General features: G+C 45.3%; 2 protein-coding genes across 2 annotated transcripts in view; one reads left to right on the top strand and one right to left on the bottom strand.

The window, feature by feature from the left end:
* The window catches only part of LOC306925145 (scavenger receptor cysteine-rich domain-containing group B protein-like), a gene marked incomplete at its 3' end in the record, with an annotated part of 797,673 nt that overhangs the window by 393,993 nt on the left and 386,180 nt on the right, over positions 1-17,500 (bottom strand). The window lies entirely within an intron of this gene.
* Positions 1-17,500, top strand: part of LOC306925142 (small conductance calcium-activated potassium channel protein 3-like) — a gene marked incomplete at its 5' end in the record, with an annotated part of 218,701 nt that overhangs the window by 162,885 nt on the left and 38,316 nt on the right. Inside the window, 2 exons of the mRNA XM_079503824.1 lie at positions 523-656; positions 11,994-12,156. Coding sequence (XP_079359950.1) covers positions 523-656; positions 11,994-12,156 — 297 coding nt within the window. The remainder of the gene's footprint in view (positions 1-522; positions 657-11,993; positions 12,157-17,500) is intronic.

Below are 17,500 nucleotides of genomic sequence, written 5' to 3'. Positions count from 1 at the left end.
AGCCCCACAGTCTACCAACGCTTTTACAAGGACAAATAATTCACCTTTATACAGGGGATCATCGCCACGTTGTCAAAATCCCATTAGTGCCACAGACAAAATGAGCGGACAATAATGCACACCATCCCTGAATGAATGACCACAACAGGTCTGTCAGTCTCAGACTTCTATATAAAACACCAACAATCTAAAATGTGCCAGGGACAAGGTCAAGTCATGCCACAGACACGAGTATGTGTGTGGACATATTGATGAGTCTGATGACCCCTGTCTTTATAAGATTTTCTTTTTCATGAATTTACCAGTAAATTGTTTTTAATCCACTTTTTACCCTCAATTAAAATTGTATTCAAAAGTAAAACTAAATCAAAATTTGCCGTCAAAATGAACAGTTGTGTCTCTGTGTGTGTGTGTCTCTGTGTGTGTGTGTGTGTGTCTCTGTGTGTGTGTGTGTGTGTGTGCGTGTGCGTGTGCGTGTGCGTGTGCATGCGTGCGTGCGTGCGTGCGTGCGTGTCTCCCCAGGTGCACTTTAACACCAGGTTCGTGATGAAGACGCTGATGACCATCTGTCCAGGAACGGTCCTGCTGGTCTTCAGCATCTCTCTGTGGATCATCGCTGCCTGGACTGTACGAGTCTGTGAGAGGTACGTCTGTCTGTGTGGAGCCTGGACCGTACGAGTCTGTGCAGGCCCGGACTGGGCGGTCTGGCCCAATTCTGAGAATTGGGCCGGCCCAGTCCACTCTGTCCATAATCTCATAGGGGGGTTGAAGTGAATGTGACATTGGTGGAGGAGTAGTGGCGCCTCTGTTCCCCCTCGGCCGCTGAAGTGGTTTGCTCCGTTTTACTCTGACGTATGCTAATTCAAAAAAGACTGGCGCGGTGAAGGACATTAACAGGTAACACAGCGGAAGAAAAAGTGAATGGAAAGTGACATTATGGATTAAAAAAAGCCATTATGGATTAAAAAAAGACGTGTTGTTGTCGGCGACGAAACTGCAGAGGAGCCGGCTAGCTCTAGCAGCACTGCACCGCTGCGGGTGGTGGTGGTGTTTCACCAAGCGCTGCTGCTCCGGTTCCACCACCACCGCGCATTCTTAATCCCGAGGACTTGGACCGGGGGAGGAGAGTCTGAGTCAGGACGAGAATAATAATGTTACGGCTGAGGCTGAAGTGATTGAAAAAGAAGCAGGTAGGCGGCCTAATGTTAGTGAAGTTGTGACTTGTCGCTGATCATAATTAATAGAAGCTGTTGTGTAGCCTTTACTGCATACGCAGTGCAATGTTGGTGTGTGCGTGACAGTGTTTGTTTTTGGCTGCTGCTGTGCCATGCTCTTTATCTTTGTCTGTTGCTGTGCCAGGCTCTTGCCTCTTTGTCTGCGTGCGAAAGAGTAACTATTCCGTTTCCGTATTTATAGGCTATTTCAGGGGTTCTCAACCCGTGGGTCGCGACCCCTCGGGGGGTCGCCAAATTATTTTAGGGGTCCCCAAATTATTTAAAAAATATATATATATATATATTTTTTTTTTTAAATTTTATTTTCACGATTTTTCAAAAATAGCAGACCTACAAGCTCATAGCGCGCCACTCGGTGGCGCGCTACGAGCTTGTAGATCTGCTATTTTTCAATAGCTAAATTATAACAATGCTTAAAACACCAAAAGGGGTTCCCGCCCAAAATGGTTTAAGGTTATTGTAGCAGTCAATTTATATTGGGGGTCGGGAGGGGGCGGGGCGGGGGTCCCGAGACATTGCCAAAGCATTTCCGGGGGTCCCCGGCCAAAAACGTTGAGAACCCCTGGGCTATTTGATGATTATGCGTAAAGCCATGCTCAGTGGATGGTGCCTGGCTGACTGGATGAAGTCAGCAGGCAGTTGTTGTTGTTGTTGTTGACCGTTGTTTTTTTTCTCTGTGGAGTATGAAGCTGTAGTATTAATGAGTACAAGTAGATGATTTGATTATAGATAAGTGAGCGCTATATGATATTATGGACTGAGCTGTGATTGTGCCGTACTGCGCAAAATGGAGCCGGCCGGCGGCCACTGGCCTATAAATTCATATCATGCCTGTTGGTGAAATATAAACATCTAAAATGGTTCAGTAATAATTCGTATAGGTTATTATTAACGAAAAACATCTAATACTATTTTAAATTGGTCTAGTGCAGCAACCATGCAGAGCTTTACCAATCAGATTGAATAGGCTAACTAAGCCTAAAACGTTTGACAAGCAATATTCAAAATACAACTATCTAACACAATGATATGTTTCATTTTATATACATTTAGAACACTATTTGCACTGTTATTTAAACCGTAAAACTATATGTCCAAAAGTAATGGGACATTACTTTCTGTCTGTGTGGAGCCTGGACCGTAGGAGTCTGTGAGAGGTATGTCTGTCTGTCTGTCTGTCTGTCTGTCTGTGTGGAGCCTGGACCGTACGAGTCTGTGAGAGGTACGCACGTCTGTCTGTCTGTCTGTCTGTGTGGAGCCTGGACCGTAGGAGTCTGTGAGAGGTACGCACGTCTGTCTGTCTGTCTGTCTGTCTGTGTGGAGCCTGGACCGTAGGAGTCTGTGAGAGGTACGCACGTCTGTCTGTCTGTCTGTCTGTGTGGAGCCTGGACCGTAGGAGTCTGTGAGAGGTATGTCTGTCTGTCTGTCTGTGTGGAGCCTGGACCGTAGGAGTCTGTGAGAGGTACGCACGTCTGTCTGTCTGTCTGTCTGTGTGGAGCCTGGACCGTAGGAGTCTGTGAGAGGTACGCACGTCTGTCTGTCTGTCTGTCTGTGTGGAGCCTGGACCGCAGGAGTCTGTGAGAGGTACGCACGTCTGTCTGTCTGTCTGTCTGTCTGTCTGTGTGGAGCCTGGACCGTAGGAGTCTGTGAGAGGTACGTCTGTCTGTCTGTGTGGAGCCTGGACCGTAGGAGTCTGTGAGAGGTACGTCTGTCTGTCTGTGTGGAGCCTGGACCGTAGGAGTCTGTGAGAGGTACGTCTGTCTGTCTGTGTGGAGCCTGGACCGTAGGAGTCTGTGAGAGGTATGTCTGTCTGTCTGTCTGTCTGTCTGTGTGGAGCCTGGACCGTAGGAGTCTGTGAGAGGTACGTCTGTCTGTGTGGAGCCTGGACCGTAGGAGTCTGTGAGAGGTACGCACGTCTGTCTGTCTGTCTGTCTGTGTGGAGCCTGGACCGTAGGAGTCTGTGAGAGGTACGTCTGTCTGTCTGTGTGGAGCCTGGACCGTAGGAGTCTGTGAGAGGTACGCACGTCTGTCTGTCTGTCTGTCTGTGTGGAGCCTGGACCGTAGGAGTCTGTGAGAGGTACGCACGTCTGTCTGTCTGTCTGTCTGTGTGGAGCCTGGACCGTAGGAGTCTGTGAGAGGTATGTCTGTCTGTGTGGAGCCTGGACCGTAGGAGTCTGTGAGAGGTATGTCTGTCTGTGTGGAGCCTGGACCGTAGGAGTCTGTGAGAGGTACGCACGTCCGTACGGGCCTGGGGGGACCAGTGGTGGAAAGGAACCAAGTACAATTTTGAGGTATATGTACTTTAACATACCCAGAGTAACCGGAGTATTCTCTATTTTCAATACTTTCACTTTCTTCTCCACTACATCTCGGATCCAGATATTGTACTTGAGTACATACAGTACAGCACTGTACCGTATGTAATTAGTTATTTTTGCGCCACTCCAAAGTAGAGTCAAATAATACCTTGAAAGGGGGAGGGGGAGATGTTTTGTTAATTCCCGTGAGGGACATTCTGTTTGGTCCAGTTTATGTCTGGTCACGATGTGAGAGCTGGAGAGGGAGCGCTTAGCTGTTAAATGTCTTCCTCATGGGGACACTTCCACACACAGTCTGGGGCACTCACGCGCGCATGTGCGTGTATGCATGCGTGCGTGTGTGTTGGTCTGTGACTGGGGCTCAAGGTTCAACATTTTCTTTAATGTTACATCGTGTGTACACGACGTACATGAGAGTATTTTCCAAGCATTTTCCACGCCTATGTTTTGTGTAAACACAAACATGGTCCTAACACAAATATTGAATTCCATTGACAATGAATGGCCAGCTGTGAGTGTTTGTCCAAACACAAATATTGAATGCCACTGACGATGAATGGACAGCTTTAAGTACTGTCACCTCATTAACACATGAATAAAGCTGACTGCACTCCATCTTTAAGCAGCTCGTTACTGCCCAGCACTGCTGCTTCATATCTCTCTCTCTCAGCTAAGTGGTCTTTGGCCTGAGATGCCTGTCTCATGACGAATGGGTCCAATATTTACTTCAGTGACTATGGGGCGAAATAATCAGTCATTGTTATGGCGCCCGTGGACACTTTCCTAATACACTCATGACCTGCTTCTGGTCAGGTACATATGACTGGTTCTCAAAGCGTGGTCCGGGGACCCCCAGGGGTCAGGGCGGGAGTGTGCACAGACATAAAATCGTACACTCTGTGAGGAATTTACAGTCTTGGATCTCAACGTTTTTTAATTCTATTGGAGAATTAGGCATATCTTTTATAGAATTGAAAGTGCTTCATGTCTGTTTTCGGACATCAGTGTTCCACTTGTTGGGTGAACTTTTCCGAAGTTCACCAACAGGACTGTGTAGTGAAAATGTCCCCTTCCACAGCAACTTTGAATAATTTAACAATTTTAGCATACTGCTAAACCCGGTGTCTAGTGCATTGTAACAGGGACAGACTCCATCTCCCAGGGGTCTATAGTGCATTGTAACAGGGACAGACTCCATCTCCCAGGGGTCTATAGTGCATTGTAACAGGGACAGACTCCAACTCCCAGGGGTCTAGTGCATTGTAACAGGGACAGACTCCATCTCCCAGGGGTCTATAGTGCATTGTAACAGGGACAGACTCCATCTCCCAGGGGTCTAGTGCATTGTAACAGGGACAGACTCCATCTCCCAGGGGTCTATAGTGCATTGTAACAGGGACAGACTCCATCTCCCAGGGGTCTAGTGCATTGTAACGGGGACAGACTCCATCTCCCAGGGGTCTATAGTGCATTGTAACAGGGACAGACTCCATCTCCCAGGGGTCTAGTGCATTGTAACAGGGACAGACTACATCTCCCAGGGGTCTATAGTGCATTGTAACAGGGACAGACGCCATCTCCCAGGGGTCTATAGTGCATTGTAATGGCGACAGACGCCATCTCCCAGGGGTCTATAGTGCATTGTAATGGCAACAGACTCCATCTCCCAGGGGTCTATAGTGCATTGTAACGGGGACAGACTCCATCTCCCAGGAGTCTATAGTGCATTGTAACAGGGACAGACTCCATCTCCCAGGGGTCTAGTGCATTGTAACGGGGACAGACTCCATCTCCCAGGGGTCTATAGTGCATTGTAATGGCAACAGACTCCATCTCCCAGGGGTCTATAGTGCATTGTAACAGGGACAGACTCCATCTCCCAGGGGTCTAGTGCATTGTAACGGGGACAGACTCCATCTCCCAGGGGTCTATAGTGCATTGTAACAGGGACAGACTCCATCTCCCAGGGGTCTAGTGCATTGTAACAGGGACAGACTCCATCTCCCAGGGGTCTATAGTGCATTGTAACAGGGACAGACGCCATCTCCCAGGGGTCTAGTGCATTGTAACGGGAACAGACTCCATCTCCCAGGGGTCTATAGTGCATTGTAACAGGGACAGACTCCATCTCCCAGGGGTCTAGTGCATTGTAACGGGGACAGACTCCATCTCCCAGGGGTCTATAGTGCATTGTAACAGGGACAGACTCCATCTCCCAGGGGTCTATAGTGCATTGTAACGGGGACAGACGCCATCTCCCAGGGGTCTATAGTGCATTGTAACGGCAACAGACTCCATCTCCCAGGGGTCTATAGTGCATTGTAACAGGGACAGACTCCATCTCCCAGGGGTCTAGTGCATTGTAACGGGGACAGACTCCATCTCCCAGGGGTCTATAGTGCATTGTAACAGGGACAAACTCCATCTCCCAGGGGTCTATAGTGCATTGTAACAGGGACAGACTCCATCTCCCAGGGGTCTAGTGCATTGTAACGGGGACAGACTCCATCTCCCAGGGGTCTATAGTGCATTGTAACAGGGACAAACTCCATCTCCCAGGGGTCTATAGTGCATTGTAACAGGGACAGACTCCATCTCCCAGGGGTCTATAGTGCATTGTAACATGGACAGACTCCATCTCCCAGGGGTCTATAGTGCATTGTAACGAGAACAGACTCCATCTCCCAGGGTGTCTAGCACATTGTAACGGAGACAGACTCCTGCTTGTTACCGGGTACCGACAATACGCCACTCCCGACCTACTTCTTAACTTGTAATGGAGTATTTCTATATTGCAGTATTGATACTTTTACTTGATTGAAACAAACAAAATGTGAGCAGTTTTTTTTCCCAGTAAGTGAGTTGTGCTCCAGCTCCAGTGAGAGTTCCTCTCCGTGTAGTGCTTCAGGCTGATCAAAGCCAGCAGCTGCTTCTGCCTGGCAGGACAGCTCAGCCTCACAGGCACGGAGGACTCCGAGGAGAGGAGCAGGCACTCGGCGCGAGCTCGTCTCTACTCCGAGGAGAGGAGCAGGCGCTCGGCGCGAGCTCGTCTCTGGCAGATTGTTTGCAAACGATTTCATAATAGAGCCGTGCGGTCGCTATCCATCCAGAACATTACCAGGGAGAAAGGAGGGGATTTGAAAAGGTGCCATTATTTAACCCATTTATACCTGAGATCGATTCTACAAATGCCTTCTAAATCCTGACAGTTTTCCATGTCATTCATTCTCAAACATTTTCATGTCAAGGACCCCCAAAAATATATATTTTGGCTGCCGACCCCCATCTGAAAATATGTTGTTCCAAGGACCTCCCCAGATTTGAGTTAAAATGTTCACTCTGTAACATTATATATTCAAAGATTTGAGGCACATTTTCACGATTTTTCAAAAATAGCAGACCTACAAGTTCATAGCGCGGCACTCGGTGCCGTGCTATGAGCTTGTAGATCTGCTATTTTTCAATAGCTAAAGTATAACATAATGCTTAAAACACCAAAAGGGGTTCCCGTCCAAAATGGGTTAAATGCTATTCAGATTCTTTTTGTTTTTACGATGGATAGAAGTGTCGAAAAGTGACACTTCAGACAGGAAACACTGACGTCAGAATAGAATAGATTAAGCATTTATTGCCACAAATGGAATACAGTTAGATTTGGCGTTAAAGACTCCGTATATGGGAGATGTTCTCTGAATTGTGTCTAAGCAGCACGCTAAGCAACATCGAGGAAAGTCAAGCGAAACCCCCCATGGTTATAAAGAACAAGCACATGTTCTCTGAATTGTGTCTAAGCAGCACGCTAAGCAACATCGAGGAACGTCAAGCGAAACCCCCCATGGTTATAAAGAACAAGCACATGTTCTCTGAATTGTGTCTAAGCAGCACGCTAAGCAACATCGAGGAACGTCAAGCGAAACCCCCCATGGTTATAAAGAACAAGCACATATCAAGACAGTTAATGAGATTAACATGCAAACTTGAAACATACAACTTGAATTAATTTTAACATTAAAGCCATAGAGCTGTGCAGCATTGAATTCTAGATTCTTAGAGCCACGCACACAAGAATGTCAGTTCAACATTCAGTTTACACAGCAATACATTGACATTAATATTTAAGGGGGGGTCCCTGGAACATCTTATTTTCAGATGGGGGTCGGCGGGCCAATTATATATCATTTTTTGGGGTCCTTGACATGAAACAATGAGAAGCACTGACATAGAAACATTGGTTTTTCAGAAAACTGTCATGATTTAGAAGATTCTTTTTTAGAATCTGGTCTCAGGTCTAAATAGGTTAAGAGCGTGAGTTCTGATTGGAGTATGCAAGTGTGACGTAATGATCAGCTGAGATGTGAATGAGGAATAGGAAGCTTCCTATAGGCTGATGGATACAATCAGCTATAGATGGATACAATCAGCTATAGGCTGATGGATACAATCAGCTATAGGCTGATGGATACAATCAGCTATAGATGGATACAATCAGCTATAGGCTGATGGATACAATCAGCTATAGGCTGATGCTATAGGCTGATGGATACAATCAGCTATAGGCTGATGGATACAATCAGCTATAGGCTGATGGATACAATCAGCTATAGGCTGATGGATACAATCAGCTATAGGCTGATGGATACAATCAGCTGACATGAGGCATTCAGACCCTGGAGGAACTAACATTTGTCCATTTGACCATTTGTTTTCGGTAACAGAAGAGGATAATTAGCAAAGCAAAACAGTGAAAAGAACCTTGGGGGGAAAACAAGTATTTCCAGAACAAAATGCAGGAAAAGTACAGTAGAGTGTTGGAATGGCACATCTGTAGAACTGCAGACTCACTCCTAATGGAATGGCACATCTGTAGAACTGCAGACTCACTCCTAATGGAATGACACATCTGTAGAACTGCAGACTCACTCCTAATGGAATGGCACATCTGTAGAACTGCAGACTCACTCCTAATGGAATGGCACATCTGTAGAACTGCAGACTCACTCCTAATGGAATGGCACATCTGTAGAACTGCAGACTCACTCCTAATGGAATGGCACATCTGTAGAACTGCAGACTCACTCCTAATGGAATGGCACATCTGTAGAACTGCAGACTCACTCCTAATGGAATGGCACATCTGTAGAACTGCAGACTCACTCCTAATGGAATGGCACATCTGTAGAACTGCAGACTCACTCCTAAGGAATGGCACATCTGTAGAACTGCAGACTCACTCCTAATGGAATGGCACATCTGTAGAACTGCAGACTCACTCCTAATGGAATGGCACATCTGTAGAACTGCAGACTCACTCCTAATGGAATGGCACATCTGTAGAACTGCAGACTCACTCCTAAGGAATGGCACATCTGTAGAACTGCAGACTCACTCCTAAGGAATGGCACATCTGTAGAACTGCAGACTCACTCCTAATGGAATGGCACATCTGTAGAACTGCAGACTCACTCCTAATGGAATGGCACATCTGTAGAACTGCAGACTCACTCCTAATGGAATGGCACATATAGAACTGCAGACTCACTCCTAATGGAATGGCACATCTAGAACTGCAGACTCACTCCTAATGGAATGGCACATCTGTAGAACTGCAGACTCACTCCTAATGGAATGGCACATCTGTAGAACTGCAGACTCACTCCTAAGCGCAGCACCGAGTGTCACGCTACGAGCTTGTAGATCTGCTATTTTTTTAAGATATATGTTCTTTCAGAGCGAACGTTTTTAAAGTGCCACGATTTTTTTCCACCCTAAAACATGATCATCAGGTATTATTATAATATCCAAAAAGTGTACAGTATTTGTTAAAAATCATGCTTTTATGTGGACACGCCCACCAGTTCATTAAGTATGCCTGGTTTGCCTGGTGGGTGGTGATGGCTGGTGATCCACCTGAACTAAAGCCGCACCCACAGCTGTAGTTGTATGATAAAGGGGGAGGGGTTAGGGGAGGGGCTGATAGTGTGATCTCACTATTTTACTGTTTATTTCATTGGCCCGTTTGACTGTCAAGGGTTCAGCCTCCAGAAAGAAACCCTAAATACAAAGTTAATACACTATTGCACATAAAAACGACTCCAGGGTGTTTAATGAAGTACTGTCACCTCATAGACACACACAAATTGTGGCACTCCATCTTTAACTCAAATCTTTAACACACTGCCAGTGCCAAGCAGTGAGCCCAGCCAACTGTGCCGCTGTCCGCGGTGCTGAAAGGAACTGCGTCGCTGTCCGTGGTGCTGGAATAGGAACTCTCTGCTTGTATTTTGGTCCCAATATGGAAACATTGCGGAAGTAGACTTAACGCTGTACTTACTCAAAGGCACAGTATGTAACGTTGCCTTGTGTTTACATGACAAAACAATACAAAAAATAACCACCATTTCCCTCTAACATCATCAGTAGGCCTGTCACAATTATTACATAATCGCCTAAATCACAATTATTTTCCGTCAATCATTTCCATGTTGAAATGTGTCAATACATGTTCTTTAATTTCTTCACAAATAGCAGAAATAGCAGCTCTCTACAAGCTTACAACACGCCACTATGTGACGGTTAAGACTGAGGTTAGGCTCGTTTGATTGATCGAGTGATAAGTAACCTTTAATGGTGATTATCGGTTGATTTTCATAAGAATCCGTTGATCCTCTCTTCATAATGTCAACAGTATGTGTAGCTTCACACTTTACTCCATAGTCTTCATAATGTCAACAGTATGTGTAGCTTCACTTTACTCCATAGTCTTCATAATGTCAACAGTATGTGTAGCTTCACTTTACTCCATAGTCTTCATAATGTCAACAGTATGTGTAGCTTCACTTTACTCCATAGTCTTCATAATGTCAACAGTATGTGTAGCTTCACTTTACTCCATAGTCTTCATAATGTCAACAGTATGTGTAGCTTCACACTTTACTCCATAGTCTTCATAATGTCAACAGTATGTGTAGCTTCACACTTTACTCCATAGTCTTCATAATGTCAACAGTATGTGTAGCTTCACTTTACTCCATAGTCTTCATAATGTCAACAGTATGTGTAGCTTCACACTTTACTCCATAGTCTTCATAATGTCAACAGTATGTGTAGCTTCACTTTACTCCATAGTCTTCATAATGTCAACAGTATGTGTAGCTTCACACTTTACTCCATAGTCTTCATAATGTCAACAGTATGTGTAGCTTCACACTTTACTCCATAGTCTTCATAATGTCAACAGTATGTGTAGCTTCACACTTTACTCCATAGTCTTCATAATGTCAACAGTATGTGTAGCTTCACACTTTACTCCATAGTCTTCATAATGTCAACAGTATGTGTAGCTTCACTTTACTCCATAGTCATCATAATGTCAACAGTATGTGTAGCTTCACACTTTACTCCATAGTAACGCCGTTGCTGTGTTCCAGCCGTAAAGCGTTAAGTCTCGTCTATCGCGAGACTTCGCTGAGCTCCATGCAAGTGGATGGAGCTCGCGAAGTCTCGCAGCAACGGCGTTTCTATGGAGTAAAGTGTGACGCTACACATACTCTTGACATTATGAAGAGAGGATTTATACCAGAAAATTTGATTTCCGAGCGATGGACTAAAGCAAATTAGCACTAAAACCCAGCACCCCATTGAGGGCTTATGGTGGGCGTAGGGGAAATAGCCAATAAAAACAACTACAACGAAAGGTATATAAGAAAGCCTTCTAGCATGAAATTCTCCTTTAAGTGTGGAAGCAAAAGCTGTCTGCTAAAGCCACTAACTCCACCACCTCTCCCTCTCTCATGCAAGTAATTGACAATATACAAAGTCACAGTACCAACTTTAATGAGGCTATAAGGTTCTCTTCATTTCCTTTTGTTCTCTTTTTTTTTATATTTCCTGAAAAAAACATATTTTTAATTTCATGAATTTTGGGAAAAAGGTTGTTTCTTCCCGACAGCATGAGATATTTGAAAATGACAACTTGAAATGCGACATTCTGCATAATGAGTACTTTGGTACATTATACATGTATGTACATCTTGATGCCAATGCTTTTGTACTTTTACTCAAGTACATTTTTAATTCCAGAACTCTTACTTGTGACAGTAACGCCGGGGCTCCACCGGGCGCGTCAGCGTCGCGTCTCCGTCACCGTCAAGGAATGTTCCCTTTTTAATCAATGAAGGGTGGCTCCACTGCCGGCGTTGCGTGACATTAACGCGTGCATTAAAATTGAACCGGTGCGTTTTTTGACGCACGCGACGGAGACGCAACGCGTCCGGTGGAGCCCTGGCGTAAGAGTAAAGGTGATTGCACACCGGCCGCGCTTTTCGGAAAACTGATGGAGAGATGTCCCTTAAAAATCCGAATTCGTGCTCGGTGTGTGGAGACCTTAATAGTATTTATTTATTGCAGTATTGCTAATTTTACTGAAGTAAAAACATTTGAGTGTTTCACCCCCACCATGCAGGTATCATGATGCCCAGGATGTCACCAGTAACTTCCTGGGCGCCATGTGGCTCATCTCCATCACCTTCCTGTCCATCGGCTATGGAGACATGGTCCCTCACACCTACTGTGGCAAAGGAGTCTGTCTGCTCACCGGAATTATGGTCTGTACCTACCTACCTACCTACCTACCTACCTACCTACCTACCTACCTACCTGCCTGCCTGCCTGCCTGCCTGCCTGCCTGCCTGCCTGCCTGCCTGCCTGCCTGTCTGTCTGTCTGTCTGTCTGTCTGTCTGTCTGTCTGTCTGTCTGTCTGTCTGTCTGTCTGTCTGTCTGTCTGTCTGTCTGTCTGTCTGTCTGTCTGTCTGTCTGTGCCTGCCTGTCTGCCTGCCTGTCTGTCTGTCTGTCTGTCTGTCTGTCTGTCTGCGCCTGTCTGTCTGTCTGTCTGTCTGTCTGTCTGTCTGTCTGTCTGTCTGTCTGTCTGTCTGTCTGTCTGTCTGTCTGTCTGTCTGTCTGTCTGTCTGTCTGTCTGTCTGTCTGTCTGTCTGTCTGTCTGTGCTATATCGAGGATTAGCAAATACATTCATTTCTGCCAACGCTTTAGTCCGCCTGCATCTGTCTCTCTGGAAGTGTGTGTGTGCGTACATGTGCGACTGTGCGTGCGCGACTGCGCGTGCGTGTGTGACTGTGTGTGTGCGCGCGACTGTGTGTGTGTGTGTGCGTGTGCCTGTCATGTCGTCCTCTGTTGTATAATAAAGGTTGTAACTTGTAGTTCACAATTTCCTCCCACGCGCTCTCTCTCCCTCTATCTCTCTCTTCCTGTTTTATCTCTCTCTCACTCTTCGTTCATTAATAATTTTAGCCACCTCTCTCTCTCTCTCTCTCTCTCTCTCTCCCACTTTATCTCTGTCCAAACATTCATCTAACTCTCTGTTTCTCTCCCTCCATGGCAGTCTGTTTATTTTCTGTTAATTCTACCATCTGCTCTACCACTCCTCCCTTCATCATCATCATCATCATCATCATCATCATCATCATCATCATCATCATCATCATCATCATCATCATCATCATCATCATCATCATCTCTCTCTCTCTCTCTCTCTCTCTCTCTCTCTCTCTCTCTCTCTCTCTCTCTCTCTCTCTCTCTCTCTCTCTCTCTCTCTCTCTCTCTCTCTCTCTCAACTGGCTTTATTATTGTTATGACATTTGTAAAGTTTTGCCAAAGCACAATGACAATTATGACATAAAGAATAAACATCATCACAACATAATCTATCTATCTATCTATATATGCACCAACTGGTGACCGGCGTCGAGTCGGTCGGTCCCACGGTTGTCCAGATAAATCCAGATCCGTTGAGCCTCCATTATAACCCGATTTTCAAAGTGCCGTATCTCCAAAGGTTCGAGAGCTGTCCATGGTGCGCCGGCACGCACCCGACGATCGTAAATCATTTGTGATTTTGTATCGCATCGCTGAAAAAATGCAGCTGGTTGTTCTGCTAGCTGAAGGCTGTGGGCTGTGTTGTGTCGTTCCACTTCCGGAAGCCCCCACCTTCCTGTTTAACCCGGAAACAAATCAATCTCCGTAGCATTGGAGTGAACGACTGGCAGAGACGCAGTCAAAGTATTTGAACACTAGATGGCAGTAAAGAAGTTAATGAGTAGTATTAAAATGTTATTGTCTGTTTTTTTTATGTCCAATGTATTTGTATTTAGTTCATAAAGTTAAACATGAATACAATTAAAGGCATTAGAAAGGCATTTGAAATTAGTCTGGAGTGAGTGTGGAAATATAGTGGCTCTCTCCATCGACAAAGATGTCCATCCCTACTATACAGCACATCTGTGTCCCTTTTCTTGGGACAGGAATTGACGTATTTTGCAGCCAAAACTGCAAATTCCTTCCGTTCCCCCAGAAGGAGTGACATTTCTCCCTTTCTGTCATACGTCGGCAATTTGTTTCGATTTTTGGGAAAGAACTCCTCTCTAATATTTTGTGTAGTTGTTTTTTTACATTGTCTTATTAGGAGGTGTAACTCTGTCTCTGCAGCTCCTTGGTCACAGTGACAGTACAGCCTCTCCTCTCTGGGTGGTCTCCTCTCCTCTCCTCTTTGGGTGGTCTCCTCTCCTCTCCTCTTTGGGTGGTCTCGTCTCCTATCCTCTCTGGGTCGTCTCGTCTTGCGTAGCCAGACAACTATTCCACAATCTCACGAAATCTGAGTAAAGAAGCTGGCATTTCCGTTTACAAAAATATATTTTAAAATATCTTTATGTGACCGACTAGTCACCACCCAGGGCAGGGAAGGACACAACACAGGGCAGCTTTCTTAAGTAGACCGTTTTATTCTTATTATTCTAATTATTATTCCGAATAACACAACATATGACACTTTACACAGGAAAGCAGATAGCTCCCCACTGTCCGGACAGAAGCTCTCTTTGAGTGTTTGTGGAGATGACTGATTTATCCTGTTGTGCCTTGATCAAGTCCATGATGCAACAGGTGCGCAGCCACACCCAGCTCTGAGTCCAGTTCTAGTTTGACTCAGGCCAGGTGTGACTGCTTAAATCAGTCATCCTCCATCTCACACTTTACTTTTTTTTTCCTGCTAAGCAGCAAGCTATATATGCTAAATTTGCACGAAATGTGCAAGAGGCAACAGTCCAGCCATGCGAGACTACTCTCTGGGCAGTAGGGGTGGGACGATATGGGTACCTCACGATACGATATATATCGCGATATTAGGCCCTCGATAACGATAATATCACGATATTCGATATATTGCGATATTTGCGATATATCGATATATTGTATGAAATTTCATCAACGATATATCATGATATCTGCAACTACAAAATACTTGGAACTGAAAAAACGCTATTTTCGTGCTCGGACACAAGGAGGGACACACACATAGCTGTCTATAGTGGTTGCACCACTCAAACACTAAATTAATACTCAATAAACTCCCCCTTTGCCTCATCATAATACCTCACAAACACCACCAACTGACCATTATCACTGGTATCATCATAATGCCTCACAAACACCACCAACTGACCATTATCACTGGTGTCAGTGATTTCTTTTTTTAATATCGATATTTTAATAATCAATATCGATTATTTATCGCGGGAGGACGTATCGATATATATCGCCATATCGATATTTCAGCACACCCCTACTGGGCAGCCTGTGTTTGCTCTTCTATATTGCCAAACTATGATCACTCAGTCTGTACATCGTCTTTCTAAGGTTTGTATCAGTTACATGTGGTTAGGTATAGTCTGCCACAGTTCATACCAATGATAAGTGATATATTCACCTTTTTCTTTAGTTATAATTTGGTTTGTGATGTCAGATGCTGTCTGAGGGGGTTTCTTTGAATGTTCAGCTCTTGGCAGGCAAGGGCTTTATAATGGTACCAGGCAGGGTCACTCTTTTTAATAATGGCTCCAGAATTGAATGGATCTTTTCTGTATATTTAGACGTAAAGGATGTTGGCCTAATTCAGCCCTGCATGCAGAGCTTTGGGCTTTTCCTTTGTAACCCGGATAATAGTTTTTGCAGAACTCCGCATGCAGGATCTCAACCCAGCATGCTTGCTGGGTCAAGCGGTCAAGACCTGGATGAATTAGTGACGTCTCGATTGGGGCCAGATCAAGTCAAACCAAGTCTAGTCAGATCTGGCCCAGAATATCACCTGATTTCAACCAACATATATTCTGCCCACTAAGACGGACGTCCCTGGTATGAATCAGAGACAGTCTGATAGAGGCCAGACCAACTTAAGTCATATCATAACTAGTCAGATCTGGCCCAGAATAAGCTTATTTCAACCGGTGAAGACGTCCTGGGCTTTGATCTCGCCTAGTCCTGAACGTCACGGATGTCACCGGAGGACGTCATAATGTCATTTGGCTTTGGATTTTTGTCCCATTTGTAGATCTTATTATTTTCAATAATAACACCCGAGCGCAACCAAACATGAAATGACTTCATACAATGAGGTTTTTTTAACAGTATATAGTTTTGGTCAGTGAACAAAAGGCAGTGGAAACTAACTTTTTTTTTCTATAATTTTTATCCCATGATTTTGTCCCACCCATTTTTCACCCCTGTGTCAATGATCTAATGTGATCCTGGGCTCTACACACCCTCCGCCAACCTAGTCCCCATATATGGGGGACATGGGGAGAGCAACGGACTTGAACTCATGCTTCCTTCATGCCTGAGTGTCCAAGTTGCTCCTTTACACCTGGGTGGAAGTCTTAACTAACTTCTAACCTTTACACCTGGGTGGAAGTCTTAACTAACTTCTAACCTTTACACCTGGGTGGAAGTCTTAACTAACTTCTAACCTTTACACCTGGGTGGAAGTCTTAACTAACTTCTAACCTTTACACCTGGGTGGAAGTCTTAACTAACTTCTAACCTTTACACCTGGGTGGAAGTCTTAACTAACTTCTAACCTTTACACCTGGGTGGAAGTCTTAACTAACTTCTAACCTTTACACCTGGGTGGAAGTCTTAACTAACTTCTAACCTTTACACCTGGGTGGAAGTCTTAACTAACTTCTAACCTTTTCTGTCACAGTGGAAGGAGAGGAAGGATGGAGTTAAAAGAGGTAGAGGACTATAATGACTCTCTTTAGGTGGAAATCTCAGCCTAGTTACCATGACAACACTGAAGGCCAACAGTGTTCGAAATGTACCGTGGGCTCCCGGACCGGCGTGCGTGTGTGCGTGCGTGCGTGTGTGCGTGCGTGTGTGTGCGTGCGTGTGTGCGTGCGTGCGTGCGTGCCCAAAGTACTACACTGGAGCTGGAACGCACACACAGATATAAGGCAATCAAGTTAATTTATTCACGACTCACTACTAGCGGTTTGGTAGAGTTGTCATAAACTGTATTTACGTAAAAGTATTGTTGCAGTAAAAATGATAATGAATGGAAGGTTATAGTGTTTCCTTTGGTTTAGTTTTCCCCCTCTATCTCTAGGTCGTCATCCCGGTTCTCCATACACCTGGCCAGCTCGTTAGTGCTTTGCGCTCCTGCGTCGTCCTTGAGTACATCCACATATGTTAATGTGGGATGTCCTCGTGACCGGCGCCCGTGTGTTGGTTCCCACAGGCTTTCTGTTTGGCAGCTCTTGGTGTCTTTGTCAGTGTCCTGCTATAGTCCCATTCTCCTGGCTGCTGTTTTCTGGCTCACCCTTGGCATTCCATCATACAGATTCATGTTGGTAACATGTGTACTCTTGCTGAGCACGCAGCATTCTGGTGTAACACCGCACCCATCTAGAGACTTCTGCAGGGTTGGCTTCAGGGTCCAGCATTCATAGGAGAACAGACTCTACCGTTCTGCCGTTGCATAGAAGAAGCTGCGTTTGGATTGACGGGGGAGGTTGATTTGAGTTCCATACACTGGTCATGCCGTTCAGGGCCCTCCATGCAAGTGCCTTCCTCACTTTAAGATCTTGCTCCATTGAGTTGACCCA

Source organism: Electrona antarctica (genome assembly GCF_951216825.1).
Source record: "Electrona antarctica genome assembly, chromosome: 6".
NCBI lineage: Eukaryota > Metazoa > Chordata > Actinopteri > Myctophiformes > Myctophidae > Electrona > Electrona antarctica.
The sequence above is the reverse complement of the archived record's forward strand: the minus strand, read 5'-3'. Positions and strand labels throughout refer to the sequence as shown.